Source organism: Procambarus clarkii, chromosome 83 (assembly GCF_040958095.1).
Source record: "Procambarus clarkii isolate CNS0578487 chromosome 83, FALCON_Pclarkii_2.0, whole genome shotgun sequence".
Lineage (NCBI taxonomy): Eukaryota > Metazoa > Arthropoda > Malacostraca > Decapoda > Cambaridae > Procambarus > Procambarus clarkii.
The window spans coordinates 10,004,667-10,019,931 of record NC_091232.1 but is presented as its reverse complement, the minus strand read 5'-3'; the positions used below and the strand labels follow the sequence as shown (position 1 = coordinate 10,019,931).

The window sequence follows — 15,265 nt, the reverse complement described above, 5'->3', positions numbered from 1 at the left end:
CCGAGAGGAAGGGAGTTAGTCCAACATAAAGGTTTCGTCTTTTGTTGTAAGTACTTTTACGAAAACGTTTTTGTGAGTAAATATAGACGACCTATCAAACCACTGTATAATAATGATGTACTGTATAACTTAGATTTAGAAGGTGTATTCGTCAGTCATAAAATTCATTACAGTTCCGGCTTGAGTGAACATGTGTTGGTGTTCGGCTGATAGCGCCTCTATTCGCACACCTTCCTACAACACAATAGACTGGTGGAACAACCTCTTTTTTTTTCTCGTCCAAATTGATGCCAATTTTCGTCACCGACTTTAGAGGAGAGAGGACGAGAGTGGTGTTGGATGGAGAGCGAGAAAGGATAGTGAATGAAGATGGAAGGGATGGTGCGAGGAAGGGATGGTGGGATGGAGAGAGGAAGGGATGGTGGGATGGAGAGAGGAAGGATGGTGGGATGGAGAGAGGGAGATGAGAGATTGCTAAGGTAGCAGGAGAAAGTTAGGGAATAGAGATAAGAGGATGTTGACTTCGTTGATGACGAGTCGACAATCACTCACTCTTTTTTGGTCTTTATCGTGCTTGCGATATCATAACAGATATATGATTTGTATCTACTTTCTTATTGATTTTCCTTATGTTACGTCTACACTTGCTTCTACTTCTACAATTGAAACTATTACTACAAATACCTGTGTCATTTACACTAACGCCGCTACTAACACGGCTACTTCTAGCACTGCTACTACTGCTACGTCTAGCATCGAACTGCTGCGACTTCTAACATTACTAACACTACTATTCCTAACACAACTAATATATCACGCCTACAATCACTGCATTCACTATTACTTATGTGGCTCGCTGGGTCAGTCATAGTATCTTCTACGCCAAGTGGCCCCAGCAAAGTCTGTCAAGATCGCTATTTCTAAAAAAATCGTAAAAAAGTTGTACTCTCCTCATAGGAAAAACCTGACAAGTGGTACTGTATGTTGCATAGTCAACCGTGTTGACGGTTACTTCACAGCAAAGTTCTGACTTTATCGTGTCTGACACTGAAAATATGAAAGTCGTAGCAATTACAAATAAAAATCGACGCTAGCATCAACGCTGATATTTTCTTTCATGTCCCTGAACCTGTAAACCAATTTCCCAAACACATGGGTGTTCGGAGGGGTCAGCTATGGAAATATGGGTTAGTCTTGTACACATAGAATAGCCATGTTCACATAGGTCAGTCAAGTTCACATAGGTCAGTCAAGTGCACATAGGTCAACCATGTACACATAGGTCAACCATGTACACACAGGTCAAGCACGTACACATAGGTCAAGCACGTACACATGGCCCCACCAGAGATACACCTTGAAAGCATATTTTCCTCAGTCTGGCTATTGTGTCTTTCATTACTCAATCTCTGTAACAGCGTTTCGTTAGCTAGACAAAAATATTCGATGCTATTTGCGTGATGTACCGACGGGAAAATAAACTTCCACATTAATATTTCAGTTTTGTGACTTCAGTATGTGCTTGCGAGATCAACGGAATTATCGTTTCTTGGATGAATATTTTCATTAATATAGTTCATCATCCTCATCATTAAAACTATTCTTTAAAATCAGTGTTAAAAGAGCACAACATAGGAATGAATCCTACAGACCATTGCAAATCAAACTCTTTCATCTAAGCACAACTTCAGTTATATATCTTCTAGCCTTTTTATCTCTTTAGTTTCATTCTGTTTAAAAGTCTCTGGTAAGAGAGAAATAATCCTTTTATTCAAATCTATTTTCGATATCTGAGGTCTTCCAGACCCTCTCGTTTCTCTTCTGATCAACTCTTTGTTTGACTTCTTAGTCGTCATTAATAATATTAAATGCACGATGTTTAAAAAGAAACAACCAAAGGGGAAGGAAATAAAAAAGAGCTATGCAAATTCTAATCAATCAGAAATAGGTGATTAAGTTCCTCTGGATTCCCTCCCATTTGGAATCAGTGGAAACGAACCATCAGATATGTTGGCTGGTGAGTGTGGTGAAGAAAGCCATACTAAATACTTGATCTTTTCCACAAATTAGAATGATCATTAGGTAGCAGACCAGAGACAAGGTAGCCGAGTGAAGAGGCCCAGGTGAGCGAGACTGTCCACGGGTACATGTAGCCGACAACCTTAACCTTGAGGGTCGAGCGGGGCAGAAATGCTGTAATAGTGAACCCAGTGAGCACAATATCTAGGAGCGGCGTCGAACCGGCGCCACTCTGGGATATTGTGCCCTCTGGAATTTGTTTCTGATGCAATTACTCATTTATATTCGGAATGGAAATGATAGCCAAAGCAGAGGAGCTGCAAATCTGCGATATTAGAGATGTACTTCGCCTGAACTCTTAATTGAGAACCTGTGCTCATCGTTGAAGACTTGAGAAATGTGTATGACATAAGAAATCCCCCTCATTTATTAACTTACGAAAACACTATCTGATCAATTCAGATACTTTAGAAGAAGATTTTTCTAACTCTGTACCCGCATCATAGAATAGGTTTGAGGGTCAGTCAATTTGTATCCCTCTGTTTGAGGGTTTGTTGACTTTAGACAGTCAGATCCAAGCAGCGCCTAAACAAAAAATTATACGATCAGGTATCAAACCCACATTAAGGGATATTAATGTTGTTATAACCGTAAATGTTACTTCTCTGCGCAGTAACACACGGCCATATTACGCAGCCCAACAGGTTCGATATTCGGGTAAAAAAACAATACAAAAATGAATCAAGAAAACAGATTAAGAAATATCGACCACACGCCCAGAAGCTGCCAACGACCAGAGCGCCAGGCAGGCGGGTGGTGGCGCCAACACACTCGAGGCTGTTTGACTGTACGATAAGATAACCTTCTGACGGCGCCGCCAGCCTATGATTGTGAGGCCCTCCCTACACGGCCCCGGTGGCCTCGCTCGTGGGACGGAAGTGGCCACTCATTCCCATAGAGAGGAGGAGGGATAGTGGCCGTGGAGGCTTGCTGTCGTCTCATCAAGTGGGAGGCCTGCTATCATCTCATCAAGGGGAGGCCTGCTGTAGTCTCAAGGGGAGGCCTGCTGTCATCTCATCAAGGGGGGAGGCCTGCTGTAGTCTCAAGGGGAGGCCTGCTGTCATCTCATCAAGGGGGAGGCCTGCTGTAGTCTCAAGGGGAGGCCTGCTGTCATCTCATCAAGGGGAGGCCTGCTGTAGTCTCATCAAGGGGAGGCCTCCTTAAAGTCACACAAACGTCCCAATAATTGTCATAAAAATGCAGTTGAAATGTCAAAGTTACATCAGCGCTCCGGTACCAATAAGGACGGGAACATTCCATTATTTCCACCTCATTCCAGGATGACTCAGCTGACTGGCCAAGTCTGACAGGTGTGTTTCGTCTTCACCCCGATATGTGACCTTGAAGGAGCCGCAATTTGTCGGCGGTCAAAGCCCTCCATATGAAGGTCAACAAGGAGCACACGGCTCGCCATGAGCGAGGAACCAATAAGTGGCATATTGCCACGGGGAGGTTATCTTGAGGTTATCCTGAGATGATTTCGGGGCTTAGCGTCCCCCGCGGCCCAGTCCTCGACCAGACCTCCTGTTTGTTACACACCCCCCCCCCCCACCGAAAGCAACCCGTAGCAGCTGTCTAAGTCCCAGGTACCTATTTATTGCTAGGTGAACAGAAGCATCAGGGTGAAAGGTAACTCTGCCTACAAAATCATCTCAACCTCAAGATCTCATGATAACCTGGCAGCACTCTCTTGTCCGGCAAGACTGTTCAGGACGAAACATTTATTTTATGTGAAGGTGAGAGTAAGGAAGCTTGAATGTTCCAACTATCTTAAAAAAACATTTTTCTAACCTCCTTTATTTACATTACAGACATATTCAACGAACTATGTTTGTATTGTTGGTGTTGTGTACATTATTTTTGTATTTGACTCGAGTTGCGAACTCTTCAATAAGGTTAGGATTGCTTCAGAAATAATTTAGTTTGGTGTGTATGTCTCTATGGTAATTATTGGAACTGAATCATGTACCATTTTCTCAATCTAAGTTGAAGCCTTGCTGAGTTCTTTCAGCCCCGGTCATTGTATAGACGGTTGGGGCTTCGTGCCTGCGTGTGTAGACAGATGGGGCTTCGTGCCTGCGTGTGTAGACAGATGGGGCTTCGTGCCTGCGTGTGTAGACAGATGGGGCTTCATGCCTGCGTGTTTGAAGCCCCTCCTGGCGCGTGCTGATCCAGTATGTTTATAGAAATTTGTAATACTTTGGGTATTATAGTGAAACCCGAGGCGTTCTCTCTATCTATCCTTTTCTCTGTCTGTCTGTCTCTCTCTCTCTCTCTCTCTCTCTCTCTCTCTCTCTCTCTCTCTCTCTCTCTCTCTCTCTCTCTCTCTCTCTCTCTCTTTTCATTTGTTTTCTTCCTTCGTAATTTCTTTCGAAAACGCTCCTGATAAACACTTCATTTACATTTTAAGTTTATTGTTTTGGTCTAAGTTAGCAGTTGTAAGTGCCACAAATTAAGGGTTATCAGTAAGGTTTAAATAAACATCCAAGTTAAGCACTTCTTAACCTTTAATACCCACCTGGTAACGTATTACTGGAGACCAACTGAACATCAACAAAATTCTTTTGTGCATAATAATCCTAACTCGTACCACGATATTTATCTAACTTTTATAGTTCAACAAACACGTGGATAATTTACGTTACTAGACACAAAAATAATCATATATTATAAGCAATAATTCAAGAATTAATATTTATTCAGTGGTTGGTTGAGTAGAATAACGGCTCAAGCTAAATTTTTATTTATATTAGAGATGAGAAAGATGAGAGCATCCCTGAGGATGCTTGATACTCAAAGAGTTCCAATAATCCTTCAGACGCTGCCATTAACCAACTTACGCTTTTGGGAACGTTGCACAAAAGTTGCTCCCCCGATACCTCCCCCTCAGAGTCCCCTGTTGAGCTTTGTATTATGCTGCACAAGCTTTTTATAAGTCTCATGTGTTTGCATATATGTATAAATAAATAAATAAAATAAATAAAACATAAATATCACAAATCACAGTGGCGTGATATATTAATTAATATCATGTTGAGGCAATGTAGGGGTTCGAACTCGCGTTCTGGTGAATCCCAGACGCCTGTCCTAACCGCTACCCGTCCTCGACTCAAGTCCATTACATCCAGCGGTCTCCCCCACAGACGCATTCATAAATTTTAACATGCTGTTCATTCAAAACAAAAATTTTCTCAAATATAAATTAATATTATAATATATTGGCACATTGGGCATATATAGGCATAGGTTAGGTTAGGTGTTTAGGTTCGGTTGGCGATTATTTGCATTTGTAGTACGTGGGTGAAGCATTTATAGCGATGTGGTTCGAACAAAACTCGTCAGTGAAGCACTTGTTCCGGAAGTGTTCGAACGAAATCAGTTGCGAGTCGTGTCTAAACCGTTTTCATTCATAAACAGGGGGTTTGGCGGGTGGATGGAATCACTTTTGGATCTTTGGAGGACGGGCTGTTTACAGTGTGGTGGTTCGAACTAAATCCGTCAGTGAAGCACTTGTTCCGGAAGTGTTCGAACGTCATCAGTTGTGAGTCGTATGTAAACCGTTTTTCATTCATAAACAGGGGGTTTGGCGGGTGCATGGTATCACTTTTGGGTCTTTGTTTGGAGGACGGGCTGGATATTCAGTGGGTGAAGCATTTAGCTGATCCCTTGCTGTGATTGGCTGACACGGAGAATGTCAACAAAGAGTTTCCACCATTGAAAAGCAAGCGTGGGAATGCTTCCTTCAATACAACAACCCGCTTTATGAGCTGCTGTGCGTTTGTTGATAGTGCAATGTTCTGCCAGTAGATGGCATCAGCTGTATCTTCGCTAACCTAACAGGTTGTTAGTGCATTTTTCTGCAGATAGATGGGCATAAGGTTCCTTAACACACTGAGGTTCTTGTGGATATTACCATAATTGCAACCTTTTACAGTTTGTGATTGACGAAGACGTCTCCCAATCAATTTGGTGATAATTTTCTGAAAAATCTGCTTTATAACATGAATCTTAGTAACGATTTATACAATTTGGACCGCCTCAGCGATGATCTCTAGGGACGAATTCCTCAAATGATAACTATCTGATAACACTAAACTCGTTACAAAATGAGTTTGAATATATATCCTCACTCTGTTTCATTCCTATCCTTACCCCTCCCCCCTTAGACCCCTCTTCATTTTCATTATATACAATATTAGGGAGGAATGAAACTTCTGTACTGTATAGGAAATAATTAATTTTTCTGGGGAAAACTCTTCGGGAATCTCAACCAATATTTTACAATTGACCAGAATTCAAGCTGTGAGATCGATTAATGTATTCACCTAGTTGTGCTTGCGGGGGTTGAGTTTTACTCTTTCGGCCCGCTTCTCAACTGTCAATCAACTGTTTACTAACTACTTCCCCCCCCCCCACACACACACATACCAGGAAGCAGCCCGTGACAGCTGACTAACTCCCAGGTACCTATTTACTGCTAGGTAACAGGGGCATTCAGGGTGAAAGAAACTTTGCCCATTTGTTTCTGCCGAGTATCTGTGCAGGTGGCAGCAGGTCAATATCTTTGGGAGTCGAATTACTTTGTGCTCGGAGTATGTTGCAAATGTAAGGAGTGAGTAGTGAGTTTATCGGAGGATCTCTTGGCAAGAACCATAGATTGGGCCCCGAGAACCCATGCCCGGGGACCTCCGTGAACCCATGCCCGTGGTCTTCCGAGAACCCAAAGAACCCTGACCCGAGAACGCCTCGAGATCCCGGGGACGGGAACCTTTGTAAGCAAACTTTCAGACCTGAAATTTTCAAGCCTGAAATTTTTAGGCCATTGATCCTATCAGGTGAACATAATCACTACCGTCCAGGGCACAAATAATAGTTATAAATAGTTATGGTTGCTCGCTAATGGCATGGAAATTATGCATGATATGGGATACGTCGGTCCCGTTCGTATAACATTTAGACTAAATTATTTATTAGTAATGGCTAATGATTCATTAACATTTATCGATAAATTAAATGTTCCACTATTGGAAGGGAAACAAGCCTCATACATGGATGATCTTATGGTTAAAGGCGCTAATGTGTAAGTTTTTTAGTTATACATTATTTTGCACAACACGTATTGAACTCACAGTATATGCAATACACAGTGACACACAAATGACACATAGAACGCAGACATTGTACACACACACACACACACACGCACACACACACACGCACACACACACACACACACACACACACACACACACACACACACACACACACACACCACACACACACACACACATACACACACGTTGTCTATAGACACACAGTACACTAGCAACAGAACACATACGGTACGCGGTCAATACACATCACACAATATACAAAATATATACACTATCCACTCAATAGAACGAATACGACACAAAACAGATCACGCTCTACACAACAGAACACCCACGAAACACAACAGAATACTCACTAACAACCACAACAGAACACTCACTAACAACCACAACAGAACACTCACGAAATACAACAGAACACCCACGAAACACAACAGAATACTCACTAACAACCACAACAGAACACTCACTAACAACCACAACAGAACACTCACTAACAACCACAACAGAACACTCACTAACAACCACAACAGAACACTCACTAACAACCACAACAGAACACTCACGAAACACAACAGAACACCCACGAAACAGAGCACACATGTACACAGTAAACAGCACACAGCCGTTTTCAACAACACAGGACTGCATTAACCATCTCGCACATTGTGTTGTGTTACAGACAACAGTCAACTCCCGGGCACCACTTTACTGCTAGGCGAACAGAGACTTCGAGGGTAATGAATTGTGCCCAAACGTCTCGCCCTTTCCGGGATTCGAACCCAACTGTCGGAGCGTCAGTTTCGTTTTATTTCCCAATGTTTTGCATGAAGGGCAGACAAGGTTAAAATTAAAATATGCAGGAATTATCAGGTATCCAATTAATATTGTGTTGGCCATCTTTCACACCTTTACAATGTGTAAATGTTCACCTTTTTGTTACAATGTTTAATGTTGACCTTTACAAATACATACACTGGTGTTTATACAGCGTGTGAATCTCTTACATAATGGTGTTTGGTGTATGGAATCCTCCTCTTAATGTGTCGAATTAAAACCATTTAGTCTGCACGAAATTGAAATCTACGTAGAAAGATTTAATTCTTTCATATGTGCCTCTTGTCTCGTAATGTTCATTTTATAATGAACGTTCATTTGTTTATACCGATGTGTTATTATTTCAAATTGTAATGATAATTACAAATTATTATTTGTTCAACTCACCAATAACGTCTGGTCAGAAAATTTATAATTAAAATATAACTCCCGTAAGTATATTAATAAAGTCTTGATTAGTTGTACTAAGAAATGAATAAATAAAACTAGTATTCCGAGGGCTGAATAATTGAAAATATTCTCTGTCTGAAACAAAAAACAATTTGGTGCGGAATCTGCGTGTCATCAGAGAGCGCCAAATGTTTGCTCATTAAATACCTAATGTCATCAGCTCAACGTTACCAGCATTTACTGATCATTTATGCTAGTCTGCCAGCAATATACCTCAGAGGCCGGTGTGTGGGTTATCACATATAGTGAAGCGTTGTCCCCTGACATGGGGACAAAAATGGACACGAGTGATTTCCAGTCATGTCAGTGCGATCAGTCCAGATATCTGTAAATCATGCCAGCGTGATTATTCTTGAGATCTGCAATCATGCAAGTGCGAATGCTCTTGTTTTATTGGATTCTATCTTGATTTATTGACGTATTGTTTCTATTTCTCCAGGAAAACAGCAGTTTGTGAAAAAATACTTTTATGTAACAAAGTTGGTGCTCCTCACACACACAAAAATGTAAAGAATTCACAATTTTGGTTAAGATTTCCAATATTTGAACATAAAATTAAGAATTGACACATTACATATTATAGTGAATGTCATTTCATGAAAATTTACTTGGAACATTTACCGTGTGTAAGGAGTTAAGGAAACAGAGAGAAAATTTATATGCAGGATCTGATGGATATCAGAACACTTCTCGACCAGGATAAACTACGTATTTGTACAGAAATATCCCTTTTAGAGTAGTGGCCACTCACGAGGAACATGACACTCGAGTAGTGACTCCAGTACACACACACAACTTGTACTGGAACACACAGGTTGTGACTTCAGTGCAGAAACGCTGAACACGAAGGGTGAACATGTGAACTTGACTGGAAATACTATATAAGCGTCGAATTACAAATATTGAATTCAATAACGAATAAATTCAAGTGAAAGCAGTGATCACGGGACGATGAATGAATTAGCTTGTGCGCAGTGACATTCACAGTGATGGAATTGTTCTGAATTGTGTGAAATAACATTCAAAATTGAATGCCTCTGTGCACAATACTGGCCCGTGTGAGTATATGGATCAAATTATGGAAGTCCTTTGATGTGTTGGACCAAGAAGTCATCAAACTAAACCGGTAAGAGCTGAAATATCACCACGAAAAGTGTAATATATATGATAATAAGTACATGAAACACAAGGATAAAATAGTGCTCAGATATCAATCATGGTTCGTAATGTACATTTTCCTGTATCTGATGCACGACCATAAAGAATGTAACATTAATACCTCCTTATACACATTTGAAGGGCTTCTGAAATACTATGACTGATTCCGACCTGTCACCGAGGCGTGTTACCAGGGTCAAGATGTGGGCGTGGGCGTTGGCATGGGCGTGCCTCCTCAACGCAATGCCTACTTCCTCTCTCTTTGTACCTGAGACTGAGGGAGGAGGATCTGGGGCTGTGGTACAAGTCCTCAGTCGCATGATAGAGGTGAGTACCCCAGTTCAAGTCATGGTCGCTACATGGTACAGGTGAGTCCCGAGGCCAAGCCTTGGTCGCTGCGTGCAGCCCATCCTCCAGTTTTGGTAGTACTTACAGTAACGGCGAGGACCATAGTATATATACCGACGTACAACGAAATTAGAAAGTAGAAATCTGAACTATTGAGTTGGACAAACCGGACTTGTGTTTCTTTGACAAACTAACCTAACTTAACCTTCCTAAGCCTAATACACGATATCTGAGGCCTAATATAGCACATATGAGTGATATACAAGGCCTAGGAATATATAAATTTGTTTCATGTCTTCATTTATTTTAAAAGTACTCCTTACTAGTCAGTATACTACTATCTAAAAGCTAAGTACGTACGAATTCGTGACTATTGACGACCATCACAATAGATACTATCTAAACAGGAGGAAGGGTTGTAGCAGGTGAGTTCAGAGTCCAACTCATGGTGCCTGCAATGGCTTGATTGCTCATAAGAGCCAGTGTATAACCATTTCCATGAGATGTATAGTGATGAGGACGACGTCTCTCGCACCTGCAAACGTATTCGCTCCTCCTACACACACTTGTAATTAATTGTAAACACTGCCGGTGGTGTGTCATATCTGTAGCCCACTGCGCTATGAGGATTATTATTATTATATTATTATTATTATTATTATTATTATTATTATTCTTGGTTATTTGGTGTATGTGAATGCTGAATATGTTGTGTGTGTGTGTGTGCGCGCGTGTGTGTGTGTGCCTGCCTGCCAATAGGCCTGGTGAATATGCCCATAAGTAATTTCTGAATAATATCATGAATGCCTGGTTAATAAAGATTTCAGCTTCCTATGCAAGGCAAACGAGAATCAGGGCTTGAAGTGGAGCATGTCCGTGAAGGAAGAGGTGCTCAGGGTGGTTTACAGCTGGTTGAGGAGAGGCGGAACAAGGCCCTTCGAGAGGTGGTACTCGCGCTGTACCACCTCTGTACCACTAAGCTGTACCGCTGTACCTAGGTACTCGCACTTAGGAACAGTGACATTCAGTGTCTCAGAATGTTTTCCTTTTTGTCTAAGGTATTGATCACTAAAGGGAATCGTATGGGCCATGGGCAGAGCCGCGTTGACGTAAAGTCTAATATTGTTAATGTTTTTTGCGTCACCTATGTCACCTGTTTCTTTTTGCGTCACATATGTCACGTGTTACTTTTTGCGTCACATGTGTCGCCTGTTTCTTTTAGCGTCACATCTGTCACCTGTTACTGTCTGGTTCCCCGTCTCCTGTATTCACGTCAACTGTTTTGTTGCCCATCATCTGGACATTCAACTTCCGTCCAGAGACAGTTTTTTTCATCTCCGTCACCACTCGCCCCCCCCCCCTTCCCTTGTCACTCCGTCCTCTTTCATCTCCCGTCCCTCAACACCACCCTGAACTCTCCTGTAACCTCCCGTCTCTTTTACTAACAGCCGTTCGCTGTACCATCTCCCGTCCTCACCGGTTAAATTTCTATATGATCCTGTCTTGTTATAACCTTTACCAACTGTCATCCATTTTGTCACCTCTTCTCTCCCTGTCATTTCCCTCTACCCGTCATCTTCCGTATCCCTGTCATCTCCAGTATCCCTGTCATTGCTCGTCTCTGTCATCTCATGTCTCTGTCATCCCCCGTTACTTTAAATTCTTGCTTCTCCTTTCCCTATATGACCGCCCAACCACTTGGGCTGGACGGTAGAGCGACGGTCTCGCTTCATGCAGGTCGGCGTTCAATCCCCGTCCGTCTAAGTGGTTGGGCATCATTCCTTCCCCTTCCTCCCCGTCCCATCCCAAATCCTTATCTTGACCCCCCCTTTCCAAGTGCTATATAGGAGTAATGACTTGGCGCTTTCTCCCTGATAGTTCCCTTCCCAGGTCCTGTCTCTCTCTCAGCACCCTACTGTCACCTACTGTCTCAACCCTTCCCTTTCCCCCCCCCCTTCCCACTACGAGGTGTTTGCATACATTAACTACCCAATCATTTTTGACGGTGTTCAAATTGCCTTTCATGGTCTGGAAGAGAGAATTAACTGAGAAGTAAACGGAGTCTTGGGCCTTTTTTACATGTTAATATTTATTCAGTAAGAACTGGAGAGGAGAGGAGAGTGGGCTGAAGGAGAGGATGCGTGCAGGGAAGAGGTGGAGAGGAGAGTAGCAGAAGAGAAATAGAGGCGAGGGAGAGGAACAAAGGGGAGAGGAAAAGAGAAGCGGTGTGTGGAAGAGAGGAGACGGGAGTGTACCAGACGACCTCCAAGAGCTGTCGTCCATAGAGGTGTCGTCCATAGAGCTGTCGTCCATAGAGCTGTCGTCCATAGAGCTGTCGTCCATAGAGGTGTCGTCCATAGAGGTGTCGTCCATAGAGGTGTCCATAGAGGTGTCGTCCATAGAGGTGTCGTCCATAGAGCTGTCTTCCATAGAGCTGTCTTCCATAGAGCTGTCTTCCATAGAGCTGTCTTCCATAGAGCTGTCTTCCATAGAGCTGTCGTCCATAGAGCTGTCGTCCATAGAGCCGTCGTCCATAGAGCTGTCGTCCATAGAGCTGTCGTCGGACCTATCCCGTCTCTCTCTGTCCTTGTATAGGTTCCGTGCTCCTTCACTGGCCCTAACGTACCCGTCCTCCATGACCACTGAAGACACTGCTGACATTCTCCTATTATACCAAATAATCATTCCATTCACCTGGGCTCTAGGAGACTCGAACCGTGAACCCCCGCGTGTGTGACACCGAAGCTCTATCGATCGAGCTATTGAGGAGTCTTAATAAGAAAAGTTTACTTCTACGGAAGTGTGTATAACAATTTATATACCAAGTGATCCTCTCAGGGACTTTCAGAACCTTCTGCAGATTCTTTCAGAAACGTCAAGAAACTAACAGACCCCCCCCAAAAAAAAATATAGATTAGGATTACATTTACTGTATATATTGTGAACAAGTGCACAGGGTATAAATATATGTTAATCTCGCGTTTGCTGACAAAAAAATAAGCAATAATTTTAGACAAATAGGGGGTGAGTCCAGTTAATTGTGTTTTCATTTATTTATGCAACATTTACTCTATATATACACACACTGCTTTTGTTACAACAATTTTCAGTAGCATTGTATTATGGTATAATTAAATTTTGGAGCAAGTTATGTACATGTTTAATTTGATATATATATATATATATATATATATATATATATATATATATATATATATATATATATATATATATATATATATATATATGTATATATGTATATATATGTATATATATATATATATATAATATACACACGTGTCCACCCTGACAGTGTCTCCCGGGTTGCAGGTGCTGGAGACGCAGGAGAGACACACGGCGCTCTACGAGAGAGTGGCGCTGCTGGAGGACAACCTCAACAAGAAGACGGAGACGGAGGTGAGGCTGGAGTCTGAGGTCCTGCAGCTGCAGGCCAAGATTCCCGCCCTGGAGGAGGAGATCAAGACCATCCCGGAGATGAGGAAGGACCTGGCCGAGTTCCAGGCCAAGATCGAGAAGTTGGTGCACGACTACGAGGCTAAGCTCTCCACCTTGGCCTCCGAGGTCATCCGTCTCAAGAAGTACGGGGCCAGGACCAAGGACTTCCAGACCCTCAGCGATGGGAGTAAAGTTCTCCTCAGGAGAGGTGAGTCTCCCACCTTCACAATCTAGAGACAATGCCATATTTGAACTTTTAATATACCATTCCCTCCCTTCCGTCCCATCCCAAATCTTTATCCTGATCCCTTTCAAGTGTTATATGGTCGTAAGGGCTTGGCGCTTTCTCCTCGTAGTTTCTTTCCTTTCCTTTAATATACCAGTTCCATCTAGTATGTCAAAAACCATTTAATATGAAGAATATCTATGAATATACACACTGCTTCTAGGTGTATATACACTGACAGTTCACTTTAGTCTTGAACCATTTTTTAGAGCTAAGTATACTTGCTGTTCGGTGAGTAAGCAATTCTGGTGGGCTTGAGGACCCTCCGTAACAAATTACAAAAATTTATCAACTCAAACGCAATAAAATCGCAATAATTTGATAAGACAAAATATGACTTGGTTAAGAGTGAACACCCATCTCTACACTCAGCAGATTCACGCAATACCTTGGTTACCTTGAGGTGCTTCCGGGGCTTAGCGTCCCCGCGGCCCGGTCGTCGACCAGGCCTCCTGGTTGCCGGACTGATCAACCAGGCTGTTGGACGCGGCTGCTCGCAGCCTGACGTATGAGTCACAGCCTGGTTGATCAGGTATCCTTTGGAGGTGCTTATCCAGTTTTCTCTTGAACACTGTGAGGGGATTGCCAGTTATGCCCCTTATGTGTAGCGGAAGCGTGTTGAACAGTCTCGGGCCTCTGATGTTGATAGAGTTCTCTCTCAGAGTACCTGCTGCACCTCTGCTTTTCAATGGGGGTATTCTGCACATCCTGCCATGTCTTCTGGTCTCATGTGATGTTATTTCTGTGTCCATAGAGCTGTCGTCGGACCTATCCCGTCTCTCTCTGTCCTTGTAAACGTTCCGTGCTCCTTCATTGGCCCTAACGTACAGTTACAACTGAATCATGATAAACCATCCATCCAACCCCTATTAACCCCATATAATTAATATTCAGCAACTTTTGGGGTCCTCAGGTCGTAGAGTGTAAAATCTGAGGTTATAGAAATTGTCATTTGCATCACCTCTAGCTTGAGGGAAAGATATGACTGTTTAGATAATTTACCTGAGAGATGAGGGGACGTCAGAGTAGGATATTTTATATATATATATATATATATATATATATATATATATATATATATATATATATATATATATATATATATATATATATATATATGTCGTACCTAGTAGCCAGAACGCACTTCTCAGCCTACTATGCAAGGCCCAATTTGCCTAATAAGCCAAGTTTTCATGAATTAATTGTTTTTCGACTACCTAACCTACCTAACCTAACCTAACTTTTTCGGCTACCTAACCTAACCTAACCTGTAAAGATAGGTTAGGTTAGGTTAGGTAGGGTTGGTTAGGTTCGGTCATATATCTACGTTAATTTTAACTCCAACAAAAAACAATTGACCTCATACATAATGAAATGGGTAGCTTTATCATTTCATAAGAAAAACATTAGAGAAAATATGTTAATTCAGGAAAACTTGGCTTATTAGGCAAATCGGGCCTTGCATAGTAGGCTGAGAAGTGCGTTCTGGCTACTAGGTACGACATATATATATATATTTATATATATATATATATAT

At 42.1% G+C, this 15,265-nt stretch overlaps 1 protein-coding gene across 1 annotated transcript in view; it reads left to right on the top strand.

The window, feature by feature from the left end:
- The first annotated feature begins 8,903 nt into the window (after positions 1–8,903).
- The window catches only part of LOC138349524 (uncharacterized), a 29,839-nt gene continuing 23,477 nt past the window's right edge, over positions 8,904–15,265 (top strand). The window contains exons 1-3 of the mRNA XM_069316368.1: positions 8,904–9,606; positions 9,780–9,965; positions 13,317–13,650. Of these exons, the coding sequence (XP_069172469.1) occupies positions 9,795–9,965; positions 13,317–13,650 (505 nt within the window). The 5' untranslated portion in view covers positions 8,904–9,606; positions 9,780–9,794. The remainder of the gene's footprint in view (positions 9,607–9,779; positions 9,966–13,316; positions 13,651–15,265) is intronic.